This window comes from Perognathus longimembris, chromosome 1, assembly GCF_023159225.1.
Source record: "Perognathus longimembris pacificus isolate PPM17 chromosome 1, ASM2315922v1, whole genome shotgun sequence".
NCBI lineage: Eukaryota > Metazoa > Chordata > Mammalia > Rodentia > Heteromyidae > Perognathus > Perognathus longimembris.
Window position 1 is genome coordinate 6,590,481 of NC_063161.1, and position 22,141 is coordinate 6,612,621.

Sequence of the window (22,141 nt, forward strand, 5' to 3'; positions counted from 1 at the left end):
AAGAGTCTCAGAGGCGATCTGGCCTAGGCTGGCTTTGAACTGCAAACCTCAGATCTCAGGCTCTTGAGCAGCTGGGATTATAGGCATATGCTACCGGTACCAGGCTGGTCTGAGATTTTTTTTTTAAGGGAGTAATCTGGAGATAAGGACAGCAAGTAAGTCCTCGGGGCCCTTCGTCAGAGTGGCGGGCACAGCCTCACCCCCAGCTGAGCCCAGCTCCGCACATGAAACCCTAGCCTCGTGCCTCCTCCGAGCAGACTGTGTCTCCCACCCCTTGGACAGACGAGGAAACTGAGGCTTGGAAAGGAAACATCACAGGCTCAAGCGTGGCAGTGCAAGGCCTCCAGTGCCAGGGCCATCCGCACTGAACAACTCTCGCCCACCGTGGGCAGGCCAGACCCGAGGCGGGCAGGCAGGCGGGCAGCGCTCACCTGGCCCAGGTTGTCAAAGTTGTATTTGTGATGGACCCAGCGGTAGTTGGCTGCTACACAGTCAGAGCGATTGGTGATGTTGCGGGTGTCCACACCCAGGCAGTGGTAGAACTTGCCCTTGAAGAGCTGGAGGGAAACAGAGAACAAGGTCAGCACCTCTCCGGGCTGGTCACACTGACAAGCCTGCCCCGGGCCCAGGCGTCTGGGCTGTGGTCTGCCTTCCTCCTGGCTAAGACCACGGCCGTTCCACCAGGGCCACCTGAGCCCCCAGGCCGGCCCGCCAGCACAGGTCGGATGAGGTGAGATGCGCGGGAATGTGCAGCCCCTGCTCTGCCCCCCTGGGCGCTCCTTACCTGTACCCCCAGGATGCCGAAGATGATGAAGAAGGCACAGCAGATGAGCACGATGTTGCCGATGGGCTTGAGGGAGGAGATGAGAGTCTCTACCACCAGCTTCAGCCCCGGGGCCCGGCTGATGACACTGGGGACGGCACACAGCGGCAACGTGAGCGGATGTCCAGGGAGGCGGCCCCCCTCGGCCCAGGGTCCCCTAGCCGAGCCAAACCCCGGCGGCTGAGAACAGCCCGGCCCCTCCCGCCCCGGGGTCCTCACCGCAGCGGGCGCAGAGTACGCAGGAGGCGCAGCACCCGGAGGACCCCCAGGATCTTGGCGCCCCCGGCCGAAGCCACAGACACCACGATGTCGATGATGGACACGAAGACAAGGAAGCCGTCCAGCACATTCCAGCTGCTGCGCAGGTAGGCCTGCTCCCCAAAGTACAGACCCAGCGAGACCACCTGGGGGTGGGGCTGGGGTTATTAGGGCAGCAGGAGGAGGTCAAGCCCACCTGCAGCCACTGTCGCAGGACGGGCAAGTGGAGGTGGCAGGCAGGGGACAGTTCAAGGCTGTCCCAGGGAGGGCAGGGCAATGGGCAGGGAAGGAAAGGGGCAAGGTCCCAAAGCATCTCTTCTCCCGTACCCCAGTACCCCACCTCCAGAGGCACCTCTATTCCACTAGCTACGCTGTTCCCTGCATTCACTTTTCTGGTGGGGTTTGACTCTCAGAGGGGGATGGGAGACACTGCTAGCCCCTTCCAGACCCCGGGGGCTGGGTTAGGAGCTCAGCCAGGGTGGGTCCTAGGCCAGCCTCCCCCTTCCCCCTTCCCCCCCCCCCCAAGCTGGGGATGGGAGCAGTCCAGGTGCAGCCCAAAGCAACCTTCAGTGTCATCTCGCCCACGAAGATGGCTGTGAAGATGTAATTGGAGACCGTGAGGAAGATGCGTTCCTGAAAGAGCCAGGGGATGCCATGGGCCCAAAGAGTGCCACAGCTGCCAGCCACCTGGCCGATCTCCAAGGGGCAGCCAGGAGAAGCTGCCACTTCTCAGATCAAGGCGGCCTTCCCTTCCCCCCGCCCCCCCCCCCCCAGCAAGCTCCCTGCCAACCTCCCTCCATGGGACCAATGCCTGGTATTGCTAAGGGCTCCCTGGGCCAGGTACTCTGGGCCATGGCAGGCCCTGGCGTTGTGTCCCTCAGGTTGTCCCCCTGACCCGCCTAAGGGCTGCAGCAACTTACCGTGCTGCCAGCTTCAATCTGGGGCCGCTCTAGTGCGATGGTGATGCAGTTGAGGAAGATGAAGGCCAAGACGACGTAATCGAAGAGCTTGTGGGCGATGATGGTCTGACACAGAACCCGGAACCTGGGCAGGAGGCACCAGGAGTGCCCGTTTGCCTCCTACCTAGCCAGGAAAAGCCAGAGGGCCCAGGCCCACCACCCAGGGTAGCCGAGGGAAGTGAGCCCCATTCTTCCTCTGCCCTCTGGTACACAGCAGGTGCCAACTCTACAGGCGCTTCCTTCCCTGACCACACATCCACACAGCCAAGGGGACCCACCTTGTGCTGGCCACCCAAGACTTTCCAAACACTGATCCAAATCCCTGACATCTGTCCTCCAAACCAGCACCATGCCGTCATCTAATGTCCCCTAGGCTTTCCTTCCACTGCTCCCTTCCCCCGGGCCCACCTGTCCTCTTCATACTCCAAATCACTCTGCCTAAGTGCTATCTATGAACCGCCAAAGCCTAACTCAAGGCCTCTTCCTCCAGGAAGGCTTCTGATGCCCACTCCCCAAGTGAGGACCCCAGCTGCCTCAGGGTCTGTCCAACCAGGCGCTCAGTACTTGACTAAGCTAGACTATAGGAGGTACCCAGGAAAGCTTTGAAGGGACGTCTGGACCGGCCTCTTCCTTGGTAGACACCACCCCCAGTAGGGTGGTGTGTGGCTTAATGGCTTTGCCCAGTTTGGTGGACAGCCTGTGCTCCTAGATACGTCACCAACCTCTACTGCAGCCCTCAAACCGGGCCAGGCCCTGCACACCTGTTCTCTGGAGAGAAAAGGAAGACGGACCAGTTCTCTCGGACCTCGCACCAGTCTGGCTTGTAGACATCGATCATCTTGCGGACACGGAAGCACAGAGTCTGGCAAGGGGAAGGTCGAGCACAGGAGGGTCAGTGAGGGGCTCTGGGGCCCCATCTGGCCGACCAGAAAAATGGGGTTACTAGGTGACCTCCAAGATCTCCCCCTCCCACGGCAGGTGTGGGGAGGGGTTGGAAGGAGCATCTTCCCCAGGTTGGAGCCCAGCTCTGGCTCCGCCCCCCAAACCGTACCCAGCAAAAGCCCCGCTGCTCCGCCCACAGCCATACCCAGTCCTAGACCCCGCCCACCGCATGCCCTGACACTCCAGCCCCTGCCCATTTATAGTCCTCCTGCTGGCCTGTGTTCTGGTCCCTCTGGCCCCCACGGAAGCTGGGGTAGCCCCGCCCAGCACCATGCCACGCCCCTCCAATCACACACCACGGAAGCCGGGGTAGCCCCGCCCAGCACCATGCCACGCCCCTCCAACCACACGCCACGGAAGCCGGGGTAGCCCCGCCCAGCACCATGCCACGCTCACCCCCGCCCCTCCAGCTGGTCTGTGTCCTGGTCCCTCTGACCCCACCCTTCCAATCACACACCACGGAGGCCAGGGTAGCCCCGCCCAGCGTCATGCCACGCCCACTCCCGGCCCCTCCTGCTGGCCTGTGTCCTGGTCCCTCTGGCCCCGCCCCTCCAATCACACACCACGGAGGCCAGGGTAGCCCCGCCCAGCATCAGACCACGCCCACTCACGGCCCCTCCTGCTGGCCTGTGTCCTGGTGGCGATGGCCTCGCCCAACAGAAGCCTGATCGCTCCGCCCACCTCTATGCCACACCCCGAGCCCCGCCCATTATCTAGCCACGCCCACCATGTCCGGACCCACTCCTGGTCCCACCGGGCCCTGCCCATCCACAGTCCACCCGCTGCAGGCCTGGCCCGGTCCCCACTCACATAGTCCATCTCCTCCTCGTCCTCAGTGCGGTCCCGGCGGTCGTCCATCTTGGTGAAGACGTCCTTGGCGATGCTGGGCATCCTGCCATTGCAGTCCTCATGCCCAGGTACCAGGCCTGTCGCCCTCCAGGCGGCCCGTGGGTGGGTGCCCACGACGGGCACCAGCTCGGCTAGGTCCACCGAGTCCCTGGTGTCGAGGGACAGAGTCCGGCGATGGTGGTGGTGCCGGTGCGCCAAGTGGGGTCCGTGGTGCGGGTGGTGGGTGTGTGGGGCGTGGAGGGGCACTGCGCGGGGCGGCCCCTCCTCCCGGGCGCCCTCGCAGGCTCGGGCCCCGCCGCCCAGCAGGGACTCATGCTCCGCTGAGGGCGGCTTGTGCTTGAGGCTGTTCCAGCTGGAGCGGCGGCTGGCCCAGGCCCCGCTGCGGCCCCACGGCCCGTAGTAGGAGCTCCGGGAGCTGGCCTGTGCAGGGAGGCCAGGCCCCAGTCAGGGCGCGCTCGGCACATCCCCACGACAGGGCCCAGCCAATGGGTGAGGGAGGAGCTGGACCCACTCCACCCACACGGACACGTCTCCTGGGAGGTTTCACCCACTCCTGCCACTCACTCACTTTTCTTAGGGAACCCACAGGAAGTTAGGGCCTATCTGCGGCTTTGCAGAGAGGGAGGCTGAGGTTCAGAGATGGATAGCAATTTGTTTGTGGTCATATAGCAGAGGAAAGATTCAAGTCTTTACCCCACCTACTGCTGTCAACATGACACCAGCTCTCTGTACCAGAGCCCACTGGCGCCATTCATTCATTGTTGCCAGGTCATTCTCCAGCACTGGGCACTCAGGAATGACAGGCCACGAATGCCTGGTTTGGGTGGGATAGTGTGGTGCCCTAGCATGGGTTGGAAAGCATATAGTCTGAGGCTGATGTGGCAGGTGCATTCCTCCAGGGTCCAACCCCCTCCACACTCCAGCACAAGGAGCACCACCAGAGACCGCCGGAGGACTCACCAGGGAGCGCTGATCGTAACTCATCCTGCCCAGAGACATGACGCTACTCTTGCGGGAGTCCAGGGCCACCAGGACCGGGTCCGGCTGCAGAGAGAGGCGGGACACGGGGCCCACAGCCGCAGCAGGGCCCAGGTGTCCACCCAGTGGGAGGTTAGGGTCCAGGTGCCCATTAGGGGTCATGGGGATTGGGCAGAGCTTGGGATCTGGAGGAGTAAGGAGACAGAGAAGGACAATAGACAGAAGAGAGCAGAACAGGAGCAAAGGAAGCCACGAAACAGAGAAATAGATGTGAAGCTAACAGAAACGCAGAGCTCTTCTGAGAAGACATCTCGGAAGCCTTCTGGGTTGCGCAACCATCCCGTGAGCCTACGGAACTCAACTATGCCCGAGAGCTTTGCCTTCTATGCTGGGATCAGCTTCACTCGGTAGGAAACAGGCAAGGACCGTATGCCTGGCTCACGGAAGCACTGGGCAGGGGTTGGGAGAGGTTTGTTCCACGTGCTCTAGTGGGACCAGGCAGGACTGGAACCCCAGCCACATCCTAAGGCTCCAGGATTCTAAGCAAGGGAATCTATGGGCTGCCGCTGCCCCTCTGGCTGGGGTCTAGAAAGTTCGTGAATGTCTGTCTGTCCTTTTGAGACTCAGCATCGCCTTTAGTTGTGAATGTAAAAACTGAACACAGGGCACAGAGCAGCACAAGAACCACCCCTGGGCCTGGGCTTGACCAAGGAGGAAGCCAGATGTGTCCTGTGTCCACCTGGATATCTAGGGAAGGCTTCTCTGGCTCTGGGAGACAAGCAGAGGCCTGTTTACCTCTGCTGCCTTCCAGGGCCTCCTGGAGCTTGTCAAACTCCTCCATATTGGATGAGCTCTGGTCCTCGTCCGAGTAGGATCGATTGGCGTCACCCTAGGAGAGCAGCGCCACGTTGGAACAGAGGTCAATGTAGCCCTTCCCTCCCACCGATCCTGAAGTTTTCAATGAGTATTTCTACTTCCCTTTTGCAGATGAGGAAGCTGAGGCTTGGAAAAAGGACAAGAGAAGCTAATGACAACCTAGGCTACAAACATCTACTTCCTCAGCTGAAGTGTCCCCAGAGCCTCAGAGAAAGAAGGAAGCCGAGTGTGGAGACCCAGTTATGGGGGCGTTGGGATCTCAGATGGAGAGGCCTGGCCCTTCTTCAACCCACAGCCTCCATGTGCATGCTTCCAGGCTGCCTCTCCCCTGCCCCGGGGGCGGGGGGGCTTGCAGGGTCCCATGGAGGTACTCCCCCAAACCAGGGCTACGGTCACCTCAGCCTGGAAGCCCTCCACCAGGATGGCCACCAGCAGGTTGAAAAGCACATAGTTGCCGAAGGTCATGAGGGCGACGAAGTAGAGCGAGGCCCAGGGGGAGGTGGAGGCCATGCCGTTGTAGAGGACAACGTTCCAGTCCTCCTGGGTGAGGATCTGTTGAGGGGCACATGAGTCGGCACTGGGTCCCCCTCCCCCCCTTACCCCCCCCCTCGGCCCAGACCCCAGCCCTCCCAAGCCTGCTGCCCGGGGATGGTTTAACCTGGAACACAAGGATGCAGGGCTGCAGCCTCTCACCTGAAACACCGTGACAATGGCCCACAGCAGGGAGTCGAAGTTCTTCCTGTCGGGGACGGTGTCCCCCGTGTCTGTGCGCAGGCTGAACTTGCAGCCGAAGATGTGCATTCCGAGGATGCTGCGGGAGGCGGGGAGGGACGGATAGGGATAGATAGGAATACTGAGGCTGGGGGCGGCGAGGACCTTCCCCAGAGCCACCAGCACTGAACGCCGACACGAGGACTCACGCCGGGACCCAGGCGAGTGTGTCCACAGGCTCCCGCCCCCCCGCCCGGGCAGGCCAGGCCGCAGACGTGGTCCCCAGAGTGGGCAGGGCTCACCTGAAGATGAAGATGAAGAGCATGAGCAGCATGCAGAAGGTGGCCACGTTGTCCATGGTCTTCATGAGCACCACGAGCTGGCGCCGCAGCGCGGGCATGAAACGCACCAGCTTCAGCACCCGCAGCAGCCGGAACGTGCGCAGCACCGACAGCCCTCCATCCGCCTGCCCCACGATCTCCCAGATGCTGTGGCCACCCGGGCGGCGGGGGGGGGGGGGGGAGGGAAGGAGGGAGGGCACAGGGACCCCCGCAGGCAGGAGGGGTCCGCGGGAGGTCAGAAGGAGAAGGGGGCGGAATCCGAAGGAGAGGACAGAAGGATGAAGAGTCAGAGCCTCGGTTCACTCATGCATTTAATGAATGATGCACCGACTGCACTCCCTGAACCAGCACCTCTGAGCCCCGAGTGCACGGACGGACACACGGACACACGGACACACACACACACACACACACACACACACACGCACACGCCCAGTGGCTAAAATCTAGAAAGCTCAATGAATGTGACTGCCCTCTTTTGGGGATTTCATGCTTCTTTTGATTATGACTGCAAATGAGCCTGAGAGAATGAGCATACCTAGGGCTTTGTGGGCAATTGAAATGGTTGATACCTTCCTGTCACGTGACAGTTCATGCAGCTATTTCTAAGTATTTCTGATGCACAGCTCTTCTTTGGAAGGATGGTCTAAACCTGCTACTAACATCTTGCTATTTAACACGTTTATCCTGAAGCACAGAGATAGCTAAATTACCAGCTTACATATACACGTTTGGGCTGGTTGCTGGTGACTCACACCAGCTACTCAGGAGGCTGAGATCTGAGGACTGAAGTCTGAAGCCAGCCTCGGCAGAAAAGTCACCCAGACTCTTCAATTAACCAGCAAAAAAGCCAAACGTGGAGCTGCGGCTCCAGTGGTAGAGCACCAGCCTTGAGCGTAAAAAGCTGAACAAGAGTGCAAGGCCAAAGGATCTTGAGCTGAAACCCCAGTAATGGCACGAAAATAAATGAAGATATTCATAGAAGTGTGCTTCCGTTTCCTTGGTCCCTTTTCTGTACTGGCCAGGGGGCGAGGGGAAGTACCTGATGATGACGATGATACTGTCGAAGATGTTGTAAGGGTTTCGCAGGTAGTCAAAGAGCCCGAAGGCAGCGAGCTTCAGGATCATCTCCAGAGCGAACATGCTAGTGAAGACCACATTGCAGATCTCCAAGACGTTGGTCAGCTCCTCCGGCTGTGGGGACATTGGGAAAGGGGAAAGGTGACCCTGTGGCCTGTGTCATCGCCCCTCAACTCTGCCACCTTGGGGTTCTTCCTGCAAGATCCACTTCCCCCAAACTCAGAAGTGGTCCCCACATTGCCCGCAGAGAGAACTGCCACGGCTCCCACTGCAGGGCACAGGCGGGCACCTGCTGCCTGCCAAGCATGGCCCACGCACAGAACACTGCTACAATGGCTCTCGGAGGACGCTGAGACCCCAAGGGGTCGAGAGAAAGGCCCAAAGCCACCGGCGCGGTCCCAGGGCTGCCCCGCGGTTTCTAGCAGCAGATGGTGACCTGCAAAGGGCCGGTCCCCTCCGCCACTCAGCCTTCCTTCCCTTATCCATGAGTAGGGGTCCCTCCAAACCCCTCCTCTTCCCTCATGGCTCCTCTGGGAGCCCAGGAAGGATCGGCCTGGTGATCACGGTGGTGCCAGTCGACTGAAGAGCCATTTGTTCCACCCTGACCATGTGCTCCTTGCTGAGCCTGACGCCCAACAGCCGGCCAGGCCCCCACTGGCCTCCCGCTGAAGAGGCAAGGAAACTGAGGTGGGGCTCAGCGGGAGTGAACGGAGCAGGGCGGGCTGCTGCTCTAAGTCAGACTCCAAGCTACGGCCCCATCACAGGACTGGAGCCTCACCTGAGCCCTCCCACCCCGTCATTCATTCACACCCCCCCCCACTCATTCATTCACTCGTCCTTCTGCCATCTGCGTCTTCTGCTGGAAGACCCGTGGGGGTTTTGCTGCAATGTTCTGGGCTTTGCTCCTGCGGTGGACCAGCTCTCGCCTAGTGGCAAAGCCCCACAAGCCACGCTCACAAAGCAGGCCCAGCACTCAGGACAAGAGGGCCACTGAGGGCAGGTGGAGGGCAGTGTCGGGAAGCCAGAACTCCTGAGGGAAGCGCCATCTCAGCAGAGATCCAAGACAGTTGGCGACGGAGACGCAGAGAGGGTGCTGGGCCGCCCAGCCACTGCAGGGGCTGGGTTGGAAGGTGAGCGCAAGGACCACAGCGGGCGGCCTCCCCGGAGCCAGCTCAGCCCTCCCGCAGGGAGCGACAGGGAGCCCTGGGGGGGCTGACTTTGATTCCAGGTAGCTTAAAAGGAGAAGGGAAACTAAAAACCACCCAGCCCCCAGCTTTCCGCCTAGCTCCCGGGAAACCCAATCACACCGCCAGCTCCTCTCGCCAGCCCAGATGAAAGAGGATGGGCCGTCTCCATCTGCAAATACATTTGACACGACACAAAACGGTCTCGAGAGGGGAGTGGGGGGGCCCCCTGAGAGACCTCCTCCTCGCGGGGAGGGCTCAGATACTGCTCGGAGCGGCCATGTTCCGGCCCACGCCAACCGCGGCCGTGGGGGTGAGGAAGGCGGGGGCTGACAGCCCACGCTGGCCACGCACGCGGGTGTTGGCGGGCGCGCTCCCGCGCTCCGCTCCGCCAGCAGGGCCGCTGCTGTCCCCCAAAGGTCACCGCGGGCTCCCTTCCCCGCAGCAGCTGCCGCTCCAGGCTCTGCACACCTGTTACCCTTCTCCTAATGGGCCGTCCGTCGCTCCCCAAAGCATTCTTCCGGGAGAGAGACAGGCTGGGGCGCGGCAGCGGGATGCACGTAACACACCGAGCACGCGAGAGGCTGGGAGGCAGCGTGGGACAGGGCCAGGACAGAGCCACGGGGAGATGGGCAGAGACAGACAGACAGACAGACAGACAGACATGAGCATGGGGCTCAGGCAGCAAAGACAGAGCGTGGAGATTCAGAGATACGCACGGAGAAAACCACCCACGGACATAAAATAAAATTTTAACAAAAGGACTGGGATGACCTAGTACCACAGAAAGCACAGGCCTCAAGGTCACTGGGGATGAGGGGCCGTCCCGGCCCCCTGCCTGCCCTGCCCTTTGCACACTCTCTTCCACACTCAGGGTCCGTGGGAGATGTCTGAGCTGTCTGTCTCGTTGAGGACCTCATTGCTCGGGAATTCATCTCTGGTGCTACGGTCCCCCAGGAAGCCTAGCTTGACTACCGTTCACATCCAAGCCTCTGCTCCTTGAACCCTTCTGGGGTTTAAATCCTAGCCAGGGGCGGGGGGGGGGGAGGGGAAGCCCTGGGGGCTCACGCCTGTAATCCTGGCCACTGAGGAAGCTGAGATCTGACAATCCCAATGCAAAGCCAGCCCGGGCAGGGAAGTCTGCGAGACTCCAAATGGCCACCAGAAAACGGAAGGTGACGCTGTGGCTCAAAGCGGTAGAGAGCTAGCCTTGAGCAAAAAAAGCCCAGGTACAGCGCTCAGGCCCTCAGTTCAAACCCTAGGGCTGGGGAGGGGGGCGGGGGGGAATGGTAGCCACTAAGCCAGCCCATCTTCATTATCCCAAAGTCACCCTGGACCTGGGGTGGCGGCGACTTGACAGGGACTCCAGAAAGGAGAACGACGTGGGCTGAGCCCCTGGAAGTCCCCTGGGAAGTGGGCCCTGACTTGTGGGGTGAGCTCCATCCCAGGGAGGGGCTCTGCACCCTGGCCTGCTGCCCATTCAGCCCTGACCATCCTCCAGGCGCAGGGCAAGGGGAGCCCAGGGGGAGACATGGGCCCACCGGGGGGCTCCAGAAGAGAGAAGTAGAGTCAGACTTGTCACCCAGGCTGTCACCCCCGGGGAGGGGGGGCCCAGGCCACAGTTTAGGGGGGAAAGAGTGGGCCCCCTCACGCCTACCCTGCCAAGTCTGTCCCCCAGTCATGGTTCACTCTGCAGACAGAGCTCCCTGATGTCAACTCCAACCCGACCGTCCACAACTGCTGAGCACACTCGGGGCCTGGCCACATCGACAGAGAGAGCCCCTCCACCTCCCCAAGCTGTGTCCCCAGAGGCGATGAGGCACCCACTCCGCCTGCCCCCGGGGGCCGCTGCCAGAGGACCCGCCCCCCACCTCCCCCATTACAGCAGTGACCTCCCTAAGGGCCATGGACACCCTAAGTTTTGTTCCCCGTGACCGGAGAGGCTGGGTGACCAGTCCAGAGCTTGCCCTAGGCGCCCTACGGTGTCACACAGATCTCCCGGCCGGCCTGGCTCGTGTGGTCGTCCGTCCCTCCTCCTCCTCCCCCGTGTCCTGGGTGGCCTCTCTCTGTGGGTGCCACCTTAGCAGGGAATGCTCAGAATAAACTTGGGGGTGGATCAGTTCCCGCGGAGCAATGTCTGGGGAAGCAAAAAATACCAGCCGGCCCTGCACAGAGCACCACCAAACAATGGCTGCCACTCGGAGCGGCTTTAAAAAAAGAACATTTTAAAAATGCTTCCTCCTCCTCACTTTTTCTTTAATTAATTTTTGTGGCTCCAGACAGCGGATGGTAAACTCACCCGAGGCTGGTGGCAGAAGGCTCAAACAAAAGTCTGGCCGCTCGGGACTGAGTCACGAGGGCCCGACTGAGCGCCAGAATTCCCGGTGCCCTGGCCCTTCCCAGCCCCCCTGGGGGCGCGGGGACCCACAGATCCCCAGCCAGAGGAGGTGTGGCCTCTCCAGTTGCTCTAGAAGTGGGGGGGGGGGCTGTGGGAGGGGGGGCAGTTGTGAGGACTCAGGTTCACCAGGCTGGTTTAGGGCCTGGCCCTTAGGAGGTGCTCCGTGAGTCGTGTCCCGTTCCTAAGGCGAGGGCACCAAGTCAGCATGGACCGTCCACCCGGGCGGGAGCTCCTCCCAGCCTAGTGGGGACCACCTTGTGGTATCTGCTATCCCCAGGGAAGAGGTGCCACCCGAGGGCTGGTGGCTCACACCTGTAATCCTACGCAGGAGACAGATCTGAGGATCATGGTTCAAAGCCTGCCCAAGCACTAAAGTCTGGGAGACTCTTACATCCAATGAACCACTCCAAAAAGGCAGAAATGGAAGGGTGGCTCAAGTGAGTATTAGAGCGCCAGCCTGGAGTGAAAAAGTTCAGGGACCGATGCCCAGGCCAAAAGTTCAGGGATGGTGCCCAATTCTGGCACACGAAAGAAAAGGGACGGAAGGGAAGGGAAGAGAAGGGCAGGGAAGGAAAGGAGGAAAGAAGGGAGGGAGGGAGGGAGGGAGGGAGGGAGGGAGGGAGGGAGGGAGGGAGGGAGGGAGGGAGGATAAGTAATAGGTAGACAGACAGACAGACCCACAGCTCCTGCAGAGTGGGCGGAAGACATGGAGGGGGCAGCCTTGGAGGCCCTGCGCAGGTTTCAGCAAGGACTGCAGACAGGATGGAGGGCAGAGCACGGGCCCCCCTCGCTGTGGGGGGGCCCTTGGAGGGATTCAGGGAAGCAGGACCCTGCACTGTGCTAACAAACTGGTCTGTGAAAAACAGCCCGATGTGTAGCATCTGCCAATTTCCATGGTGTAAATACTTCCTCCATAGTGAAACAACTGCTTGTAAAATTCCCACACGAGGAAACTGGCTCTCTCCAGCTGGCTCCCACAAGCCACGGGCAGCCCCCAGCTCTGGTACGGCAGGCCTCAGACATGCCAGCCCCCCGATGAGAGCTGCCCCCCACCCCGTCCCGCGGCCTGTGTGCCAGGGCCGTATGGGAGGAGGGGCCCAGGCAGCCTGCCTTCCCGGCTTCACCCTGCGGAGCCCTCCCCGGCCCTCCAGGGGGACCTTTTTAATTAAGTCAGGATAGCTGATGAACCAGCAGCACCCCAGGGGCCGAGTGCCAGTGAATTGCGTGGAGCCCGTGCCTGGGAAGCCGATGAACCGGGACTGAGCGTGGGACCCCCACCGGGCACAGAGCGGGGGCTCACAGGAAGAAGCTGGCTACGCCGAGGGATTCTAGAGACGCAGACCGCGTCCTGACTGCCTGAGAGGGGCTCAAGGCAGGGCCTCCCCTTCCCAGGCCTCGGCAGTGCAGCTGCCAAGTAGGGGTGCTGTAGAAGAGCCACGCCCCCAGGGCCCCCGAGCCAGAAAACAGTGTTTGTCCAAATGGATCCAGGACTTGTCATCCAGTCTCTCACCTCAGGCGCAGACTGGGGAGATCTGTGCAGCACAGGGTGCAAAGAAGTGACCCCCTCCTTCCCATCCCCTCACCCTACGGAACACACACACACACACCCACACACACACCCAAGCTGAAGCACGGCCCTGGGCTGGGCACTGAGAACACACACACACACACACACACACACACACACACACACACACACGCTCTCAATTCAGCCAGGGGCAAGTAGACAGACACACGGACACGCAGGCCCAGCCAGGCACAGGCCTGGATCCCCTCTCCCCTCCCCCCCGCCCCAGTTAGCCCGAGCCCGGCACTCCACCGCACTAGCCTGCTCGTGGTGCTCGATGCCCATGCTGACGGTGTTGACCAAGATGGCCATCATAATGCCCCGGTTGAAGTACTTGCTGTCCACGATGCCCCGCAGCTTGGCTCGCGTTTCCCGCCATACATCCTTGCACAGCCAGGCCGGCCCGTCTGGCTGCTCCTCCTCGTCTTCCTTCCCCAGGCCCGAGGAAGCCCCCTCCTCGCTGGTCTGGGACCCGTGCCCATGGGCCTCGGCCTCTCCAGAGCCCCCGGAGCCTGAGCCCTCCTGGCCCGAGTCGGTGCTGCCCAGGCCTGAGGGTCGCCGGCCTGCCTCCTGCCGGCAGCGTGAACAGTGGGCAGGGTCGGAGGCCAGCGTGGCGGAGACGGGCTGCACCAGCGTGTGGGGAGTGGGGTCCAAGGGGCTGTGCCGAGGGCACAGCTCTGAAAAGCAAACAGAGGGCAGCATCAGAGCCAGCCGCTGGCAGCTCATTCCTACGATCCTTAGCCACTCAGGGTGCTGAGATCTGAGCATCCGGCTTGAAGACGGCCTAGGCAGAAAACGTCGATGAGACTCTTGTCTCCAATTAACCGGCAAAAGGCTAGAAGTGAAGCCATGGCTCAAGTGGTAGAGTGCCGTCCTTGAGCCAGAAAGCCCAGGCCCTGAATTCAAACCCCATACCAGCATGTGCACACACACACACACACACACACACACACACACACACACACAGAAAAAAACCCAGCCATCAGTTCCATACCCGATCCAACCAACCCTCTGGAGACCCACAGGGTCCGCCCAGAACAAGCCAGCCCCACCCAGAGAGGCCTGGTCTGCCCTGGGGAAGGGACATGCTCTCTTAAGGCTTTGGCCCTGTGTAGTGACAAAGCCAGGCTCTTATAGAAGAAAGTGGACGCCCCTCAGAGGAGCCATGACCTTCCCGAGCTCCCCATCCCTGTGTAGACAGGAGATGGCAGGTGACCTGGAGCCCCAGGCCAGGCCAGGTCTCACTCTGGAAGCCCCAGGACTTCCCTCCACTCTAGTGAGAGTCAGAGGGCTGGGGGGTAGGGGGTGGCTTTGCCCTCTCTACTACCCATGAGGGGTGGGGCTTTCACCTTCTCCTAGCCTGTGGGCAGTGTGGCTTTCTCTCCAGGGCCTGCCTGCAAGGGGCTTGGCTTTCACCCTCCCTCCTGTCCCCGGGGGGCGGGGGGAGAGGGGGGGCATGACTTTCATCCTCTCCACCCCCTAGGAATCTCTGAGAAGCTAGGCTGGCCTTGAACTCCAGTGCTGTGATCTGCCAACCAGCACAGAGAGGCTTCACAGAGGCCTCGCTCTGATTGGTTCGGCTTCTTTATGTTTTTCCCAAAATAAACACATTTTGCTTGTGTAAGCAAAAAAAAAAAAAAAAGTGGTGTCAAAGAGAAAGAAAAGCCTGTGATGTCTACGCTTCATTACACACTTGCCTCCAGATGTCCCCTAATCCTGGGTCAGGGCTCCTGGACTCATGCACACTCTGTAACCAGATGCCCAGGAACTGCTTCGGCCCTGGAGGGCAGGTCAAAGCCCTCCCCAGTCCCACGTCATTGCTCCCACAGTGGGGAACAGAGTTGGGGGGGCCCAAGGCCCCCTGAGACCTCCCACCAGTGCTAAGGAGAAAGGATGGGGGCACAGGAAGCCCCAATAAGTAAACACCCTCCCAAGTCCTCTAGGAAAGCAGATGACAGACCCCAGAACCCCTACCACCTCCCTGCGGGGCCAGCACCGCCCCCCCCCCACCTGGAGCCTCCTCCCCGGCCACGCCTGACCTGCCAGCTTTAAAAACAAGGGGTGGCAGCTCCGAGGAGGAATTTTCCTGCTGGCCTCCCAGACTCCCAGAGTGAGCGTCCTGGGGTGCAGCCTGGGGCTCTGAACCCCTGTGGCTCACGATCACATGGCCAGCCCCGCTCCACAGAAGCAGGCGGAGCCCTGCGGTGGGGCTGCGGGGCCTGAGGATCACCCAGGGAGCGGCTGGCCACACTCTGCAGCTGCTCCAGGGAACCGCCCAGGGACCACGACGTCCTCAGCCGCGACTGGGAGAAAGCAGGCTGGCCCTGGCCTGGCCCCGGGGCCCTGAGGGGCCTCCTCCAAGGGTTGATGCATTGGCCCCTGGAGGCAGACACTCAGCAAAGACACCCCCCCCCTGCACCCCTGGCATGCCACGTGACTGAGCTTCGTCACAGATGTACTGGGCTACCTTCTGTGACACCCTCATCTCATTGCACCCCAATTTCTCATCTGAAAGTTGGGGATGACACGGCCAGTCTGGCCCCCTTCACAGGGCTGCTTCACAGACCAAATGCACTCCAAGGATACCCCATCCTGAACCTGAGCCCCCAGACACAAGCTGGGAACGCTCAGTACGAGAAACGGCCTAGAGGCAGGAGCAAAACACTGGGTGCAGATTATCCCAACACACCAGGCCTTTGGGGGCGGGGGGGGGGGTGGTGGTGAGGGAAAGGTCGTGGCCCTGGGTGCCCAGTGTTCTGGTAAGCAGGGAGCAGCAGAGGTGACGCAGTCTGCGGCCCCCAGGGCTGCTCTAAAGACTGAAGGCAGATCATTGCACGCTCTTCAGTGGCTCCTGGGATACCCTAGAAGTGAACTCCTTAGGGCAGCAGGAGGCCCCGAGCTCCCAGGCAATAAACCACCCACATTCGAAAAGTCCCGGGGACCTGAGCCCACCAGAGCCCTCTCGAGTGCCCGGCAGCTGTGACTCAGGGTGGCTTCCGAGTCCCCGGAGAGTGGCACAGCAGCCTTGGGGGCGGGGGGGCACTTACTATAGTGCCTGGGCTCCTTGGTGTGGGGCCCGGGCTTGGCAGGGGCCGGTGCCCCCGGGCCCTGGCGCCGGCTCTGCAGGGCCTGATAGAGGCCCAGGGCCCGGCGCTTGGCTTTGCGCAGGATGTGGCACACGTATTGGAAGATCTCCTCGTAGCAGTCGCCGGGCTCGGCGTAGCTGGCCACCGTGCTGGAGGACAGGTAGCGCTGCCTCTGCTCCAGCATCAGCCGGTGCTCCCGCTGCTTGGTCTCGGAGAACTGGGTTGCTATGACAACGAGGCACAGGTTGATCATGAAGAAGGAGCCCACCTGTGACCAGCGGGAGGAAAGGACAGGGACAGAGGGGACGGTGGGGTGAGGGAGGCAGAGGTGAAGGAGGGGCCGGACGACACGGAGAGTGCCGGGGAGACGGGAAGAGGGAGAGACAGACGAGGCAGAGGCGGAAATGGGGAAAGAAGAGGGGGTAAGGACAGGTCAGAGACGTGAAACGGAGAAAAGGGGCGGAGCCGGGAGACAGGCGAGAGCCGGGGTGCCGAGAGCACAACGGGTGGAGAGGGCAGGCTCAGGGAGGACGCAATCCAAGGGTGTGGGTGCAGAGGTCAGAGGTCGAGACAGCGGAGGGGCAAGGAAGGGGGACGGGGGGGGGGGGGGGGACAGAGAGACAGAGGCACAGACACAGACGGGGACAGGAAAAGATCTCTGAGAGGCCTGGCTCTACAGAAAGGCCCAACCAGAGCGGCTGCTAAGCCAAGCCCGGGGGTCCCAAGCCCTGGCCCACAGCTCGCGGGGGGGGGGGGGGCCACCGCGTCCAGGGAGGGGCCGCTCGGGCAAGGTACGCCGAGGACGTTTCCCGTCCGAAGGGAGCACTGGGGCTGCAGTGGAGGCCCGAGGACCCCCACCGGCGGCGTGGCCCGGGCCGGGCACCCTGCTCTCGGGTCTAGGCAGCGTGTTGGCTCAGACGGAGCCCCTGCACCCTGCCAGCACCAGCAAACTCAGCGTCCTCGGCTCTCCTGGCACCCTCCAGCCTGGGCAGAGCCAACTGGGATCCCACGAGGTTGCAACAAGGACAGCAGGATACATTTACTGAGCACTCAAGAGCCCATTTCATGTGGACTTTGGGGGAGAGAGAGAGAGAGAGAGAGAGAGAGAGAGAGAGAGAGAGAGACGGGGGTGGGGGGGCAGGGGAGAGAGCCAGCCAGTATTGGGCCTTGACCTCAGAGCCTAACACAAGCTTTTTTGCTCAAGACTGAAGCTCTACCACTTGAGCCATGGCTCTTGGCTGGTTAACTGGAGCGAAGAAGTCTTGTGGCCTTTTCTGCCTGGGCTGGCTCTAACCAAGAGCTGCAGATCTCAGCTTCCCGAAGAGCTGGGATTCCAGGCGTGAGCCACCAGCGTCCGGCTCAGACTCTATTCTTCACTCCACCAGCAGGAAGCAGACAGAGCCTTTCCCAGCCCCTCCGGAACCCAGGGCTCCTCTAGCAACCCCAGCGGTCTCTGTTTCCCTTCCGCAGGACTCGGACCCACTCCGTGGGTAACCCCTGACAGGAAGGCTCGCAGCTGGTGCCGCTCCGGTCAGCCACGGGCTTGTCCTCACTCCCCACCCCCACGCGAGGTCCACCAGCTCAGGATGGGGCACCGTCCCCGCGCGGCCAAAGCACGCCCTCGCCCACCCCTGGAGATGCCCGCCTCGCTCCGGCAGGGAGGAAGACAGCTCTTCCCCCCCCCCCCCCAGTGAGTCACCTCCACAATTGGGAATTGTGCCATGACTGAAGCTGCAGTCAGGCATGACAAGGAAGATGCGCCGGCTCTGGGGACTCTGTGGGAAGAGGCAGGAGGGGCTGGCCCGGAAGGGTAGATAGAGCCTTCCCGATCTTTCTACCGTTCATTCACCCATGCATTCGCTCACTCACGCATTCATTCATGCATCCACCCATCCATCACCCACTCTTGACAGCTCAAAGTGCAGAGCCGCCCCCTTCCTGCTTTCCTGAGAGGCAAGAGAGCCTCAAACATCCCGGGGAACCCCAGCAGGCCACCCTAGGGCTGACCTCTGTCCACGAGCAGCCCCGGGCTTTCCGACACTCCTGTCTCCAGCCCTAGGAACGGGGGCGGGGTGTGGGTGGGGGGGACACAAGCCCTAGCCCTGCAGAAGCTCCAGGCGGGGGCTGCACCCTCGGCTAAGGTCACAATAAGAATGTATTCCTAGAGGCACGAGCAGAGAAAGATAAGCAGAAGCAACCGGCTGGACTTCAATGTCTAGAAATGAAAAATGAAGGCCATCGAAGGTGATGGATGCTTCCAGCAGCCCCTTCCATCACGGGCTAGTCAGCTGCATTTACCAAGAGTCCTTCCTGCTGCCTCCCCCCTGCTCCGCGGAGGGCTCCCCGAGGACCCGGCCCTCCTCCACTCCCCGTCCCCCCGGGCCCAAGCATGCGCTGAGCCCCAGCTCCCCGGCACTTACTATGATGAGCAGAATGAAATAGATGAAGTTGTAGAAGGAGTGCGCGTCCATCACATAGTACATGATCTCCACCCAGCCTTCCAGGGTGATCACCTGCGGGACCAGAGCACCAAGCCTGACGCGCCGGCCCGGGAGCAGCTCACGCTGAGGCCCTACTATGTGCTGGGCTGCATAACGCACGGCAATTCCATCCCCAAGGAACGGGGGGTCCCCAGAGGGGAGGACACTGGCTCAACACCACACCACCGGAGCCCAGCCACTTCCCGGCCACAATCCCAGGGCGGGGCAGGGGGAGGGGAGAAGGGGGGGCAGGCTGGAAAAGCAAGGGTCTCTGTGCTTTGGCTCAGGCTCACTACCTGGGCCCCTTAACCCCTTGAGCCCCACTTGCTTCCTCAGTAGGCAGGATGACAGAGCCCCTAGCAGGGCTGGGGTGCAGCCTGGCTGAGCAGGGAGTGGGGACCGGTTAAAGTTGGCACAACCGTCCCTCCACCTATCCTTCCCCCCCCCAGGATCCTTCCAGAAAGGAGCCTGGGGCAGCCTGGGGAGAAACAGATGCAGAGACCTCTCCTGCATGCCGGGGACAAAGCCTCAGAGCCGGAGCCCCGAGCTGAGCTGAGCTGAGCTGAGCAGCTCCCCGCTCTCAGCTCCCCGTCCTCTGAACCCCCGCTCCCTTCCTCAGTGGCTGCTGGGCTCCCCCCCCCCCACACACACACACAGGCTCTGGCCCAGGTTCTGACGAGATGACCACGACGGCAGGCCACCGCCTCCGCGGAGCCCTCCAGGAATCTTATCTGTACCCTGAGCAGATCTCCCCGCCAGATCCGCGGGGGCCTCCAGGCTTTGGGGTGGGCCCGGGTGGGACGAAACTCCATTTAACACTCGTGTGACGCGAGGGCCTGGCACACTTCCTCTCCGTGAACCTCGGGGCCTCAGCCGGGGAGGCTTCCGTCGTGCGCCGCCCGCCCCAGCGTGCCAGGGTGCCGGGGTGCCACCCCCCCCTCACCTGGAAGATGACGATCCAGGCGTAGCCGATGTTGTCGAAGTTGATGGCGCCCTTGTGGGGGTTGGCGCTGCCTGTGCGGCACACGTTGTAGTAGCGGTTCCAGTTGACGCACAGCCCGCTGGCGTTGAGGTCCTGGCGCCCGGCCCCGAAGTCGTAGACGTCGTCCTTGGACAGGCAGCACTCGCGGCCCTGCTCCTTGAGCGGGGGGATCTCGTGACAGCCCATGATGCCGTTGTCCCCCGACAGAGAGCAGATGAAGGGCATCTCGTCGTCCTCCTCGGGCTGGTAGTAGGGCGGCAGGGCCACGTCCCCTTGTCTGTGGAATGGAGACGTCAGGAGCACCGTGGCTGCTCCAGGCCCACCGGGGGGCCTGCACCGACCTCCGTCTAGCTCCTGGTCTGACACACCCACCTTCCAGGCCCCCGTCACTTGACAAGCACGTGCTGGATCTCACTGATCTAGAAGATGAGGGCGAGACCTCTGTCCGCCCATCTCCGCCACGTGTGCAGCCCCGGGCCGGTCCCTGCCCCTTTCCTGCCATGGACTTTTCTCATCCATAAATCACAGACAGTCCCTACCCTGCCCACCCTGGAGACTAAGCTGCGTTTCACCACACTCCTGTCCAGGTGGTGCAAGGCTGTATCTGGGGGGCTGGGAATATGGTAGAGTGCTTGCCTTGTTTGTATACAAGAAGCCCTGGGTTCGATTCCTCAGCACCACATAGATAGAAAAAGCCAGAAGTGAGTGGCGCTGTGGCTCAAGTGGTAGAGTGCTAGGCCTTGAGCAAAAAGAAGCCAGGGACAGTGCTCAGGCCCTGAGTTCAAGCCTGAGGACTGCCAAACAAAAGAATGTATCTGGATGGGAGAGAGAAATCAAGGCAGACAAGAAAGAAAAAAAGGAAGGAAGGAAGGAAGGAAGGAAGGAAGGAAGGAAGGAAGGAAGGAAGGAAGGAAGGAAGGAAGGGAGGGAGGGAGGGAGGGAGGGAGATGGAGGCTGGGCATAGTGGTGCACACCTGTAATCACAGACACACTGGAAGAATAAGTAGGAGGCTCACAGGCCAACTGGGGCAAAAGCAGACCATAGCCGAAAAGGAAAGCCAAGAGGGCTGGCGGTCCGCCTTAGTGGTAGAGTGCCTGAGTTTAATCTCCAATATTACTAGGGAGGGAAGGGAGGAGAGAAAGAGACAGTAGTCTATTGTACCACTAGAAATGACAAATCCAATATGTGGTAGTACCGTCCTGGGACCAGAAAGGTGAGTGGAAAGTCACAGAGACAGGGTCATAAACAAGAGCAAACACAGGTAACGATGACATCCTGACCCACCGACACGGGCATTTCCACGCAGGAACACCGACCCTGGGGACCAGCGCTCACAAGCACTGCCGGCAGACAAGTGCAATCCTTGCACAATTGGCAACACCCACCAACAGTCACATGTCATCTGACGGTGACAATCAGATGCATCTGGTCACCTGCTTCTAATAAAGGCACCTGGTGATTTCCACAAATGACGCAGGGGTGACTGAGTAGCCCTGGGCACACACTACACACAAATCCCTTTGCAGATGGAATAGACCCAAATGTGAAATATGAAATGAAAGAGGTCTTAAACTAGACACCATCAGCCATGCTTAAAAAAAAAACTGACTTGGGGCTGGGGATATGGCCTAGTGGCAAGAGTGCCTGCCTCATATACATGAGGCCCTGGGTTCGATTCCCCAGCACCACATATACAGAAAATGGCCAGAAGTGGCGCTGTGGCTCATGTGGCAGAGTGCTAGCCTTGAGCAAAAAGAAGCCAGGGACAGTGCTCAGGCCCTGAGTCCAAGCCCCAGGACTGGCCAAAAAAAAAAAAAAAAAAAACTGACTAAAGAGCTGAACTTCCTTCTTGAGCTACGAGGGTCTACTCATCAGAAGATGCAATCCCACTTATGAGAGTGAAAGAGATGGAGAAAGTATAGGAAAGACACCATGATTAGAGTAAAAAGTGGCTCCTTCCTCATTTCCACGAATGACTAATCATTGACCCAATTATTGGCTTGGATTTCTGGGATCTGGGGGGCTCTTAGGTCTCCTCACTAGCCAGCCAGGCATGATAGCACACGCCTGTAATTCCAGCTCCTCGGGATGTGGAGGCAAGAGAACCTTGAATTCAAGGCCAGCCTACACCAAGTTAGTGAGATCAAATCTCAAAAGCCAAATTAGAAACCAAAGCAAACAAAGGTGGGGGGGGGCGACGGATAGAGAGCTAGCGGTGTCGCTCATGGAGTGAAGCGCTCACCTAGCACGCACAAGGCTCTGAGAAAGACTCACAGGAGGTGGTGTCCGTATCTTTGGGTCAATGTAAGCCATTAAACAAAAAAAAAATCACGTATCAGAGTTGGAGCCACTGGGCTGAGACTGTTCGTGTGTTAAGCTCTCATGGCGGAGGCCAGCCTTACAGGACGATGCACTAAGTCTCCAGGAACACACAGCAGGGCATCACCGAACCCCCCCCCCCATTCTAACCATGCTGCTAAGGGGTGGTGTTACCGCTCTGTCAGTGGGTGCCGTTGCAGCTCCCAGAAGATGAATGCTACAGAACACCTGCCTTTTCAGGAGTTGACCAGCCCACTCCAACCACCCCGGGGAGGAGGCAGACTGGCTGAGGGCTGAGGGGCCATTC

At 60.7% G+C, this 22,141-nt stretch overlaps 1 protein-coding gene across 1 annotated transcript in view; it reads right to left on the reverse strand.

The window, feature by feature from the left end:
- Window positions 1-22,141, reverse strand: part of Cacna1i (calcium voltage-gated channel subunit alpha1 I) — a 48,404-nt gene that overhangs the window by 15,077 nt on the left and 11,186 nt on the right. The window contains 17 exon segments of the mRNA XM_048340287.1: window positions 432-557; window positions 785-911; window positions 1,043-1,227; window positions 1,646-1,714; window positions 2,002-2,125; window positions 2,802-2,902; window positions 3,793-4,251; window positions 4,792-4,994; window positions 5,605-5,698; window positions 6,082-6,237; window positions 6,379-6,496; window positions 6,699-6,884; window positions 7,780-7,931; window positions 13,228-13,643; window positions 16,014-16,320; window positions 18,473-18,565; window positions 19,476-19,791. Of these exon segments, the coding sequence (XP_048196244.1) occupies window positions 432-557; window positions 785-911; window positions 1,043-1,227; window positions 1,646-1,714; window positions 2,002-2,125; window positions 2,802-2,902; window positions 3,793-4,251; window positions 4,792-4,994; window positions 5,605-5,698; window positions 6,082-6,237; window positions 6,379-6,496; window positions 6,699-6,884; window positions 7,780-7,931; window positions 13,228-13,643; window positions 16,014-16,320; window positions 18,473-18,565; window positions 19,476-19,791 (3,232 nt within the window).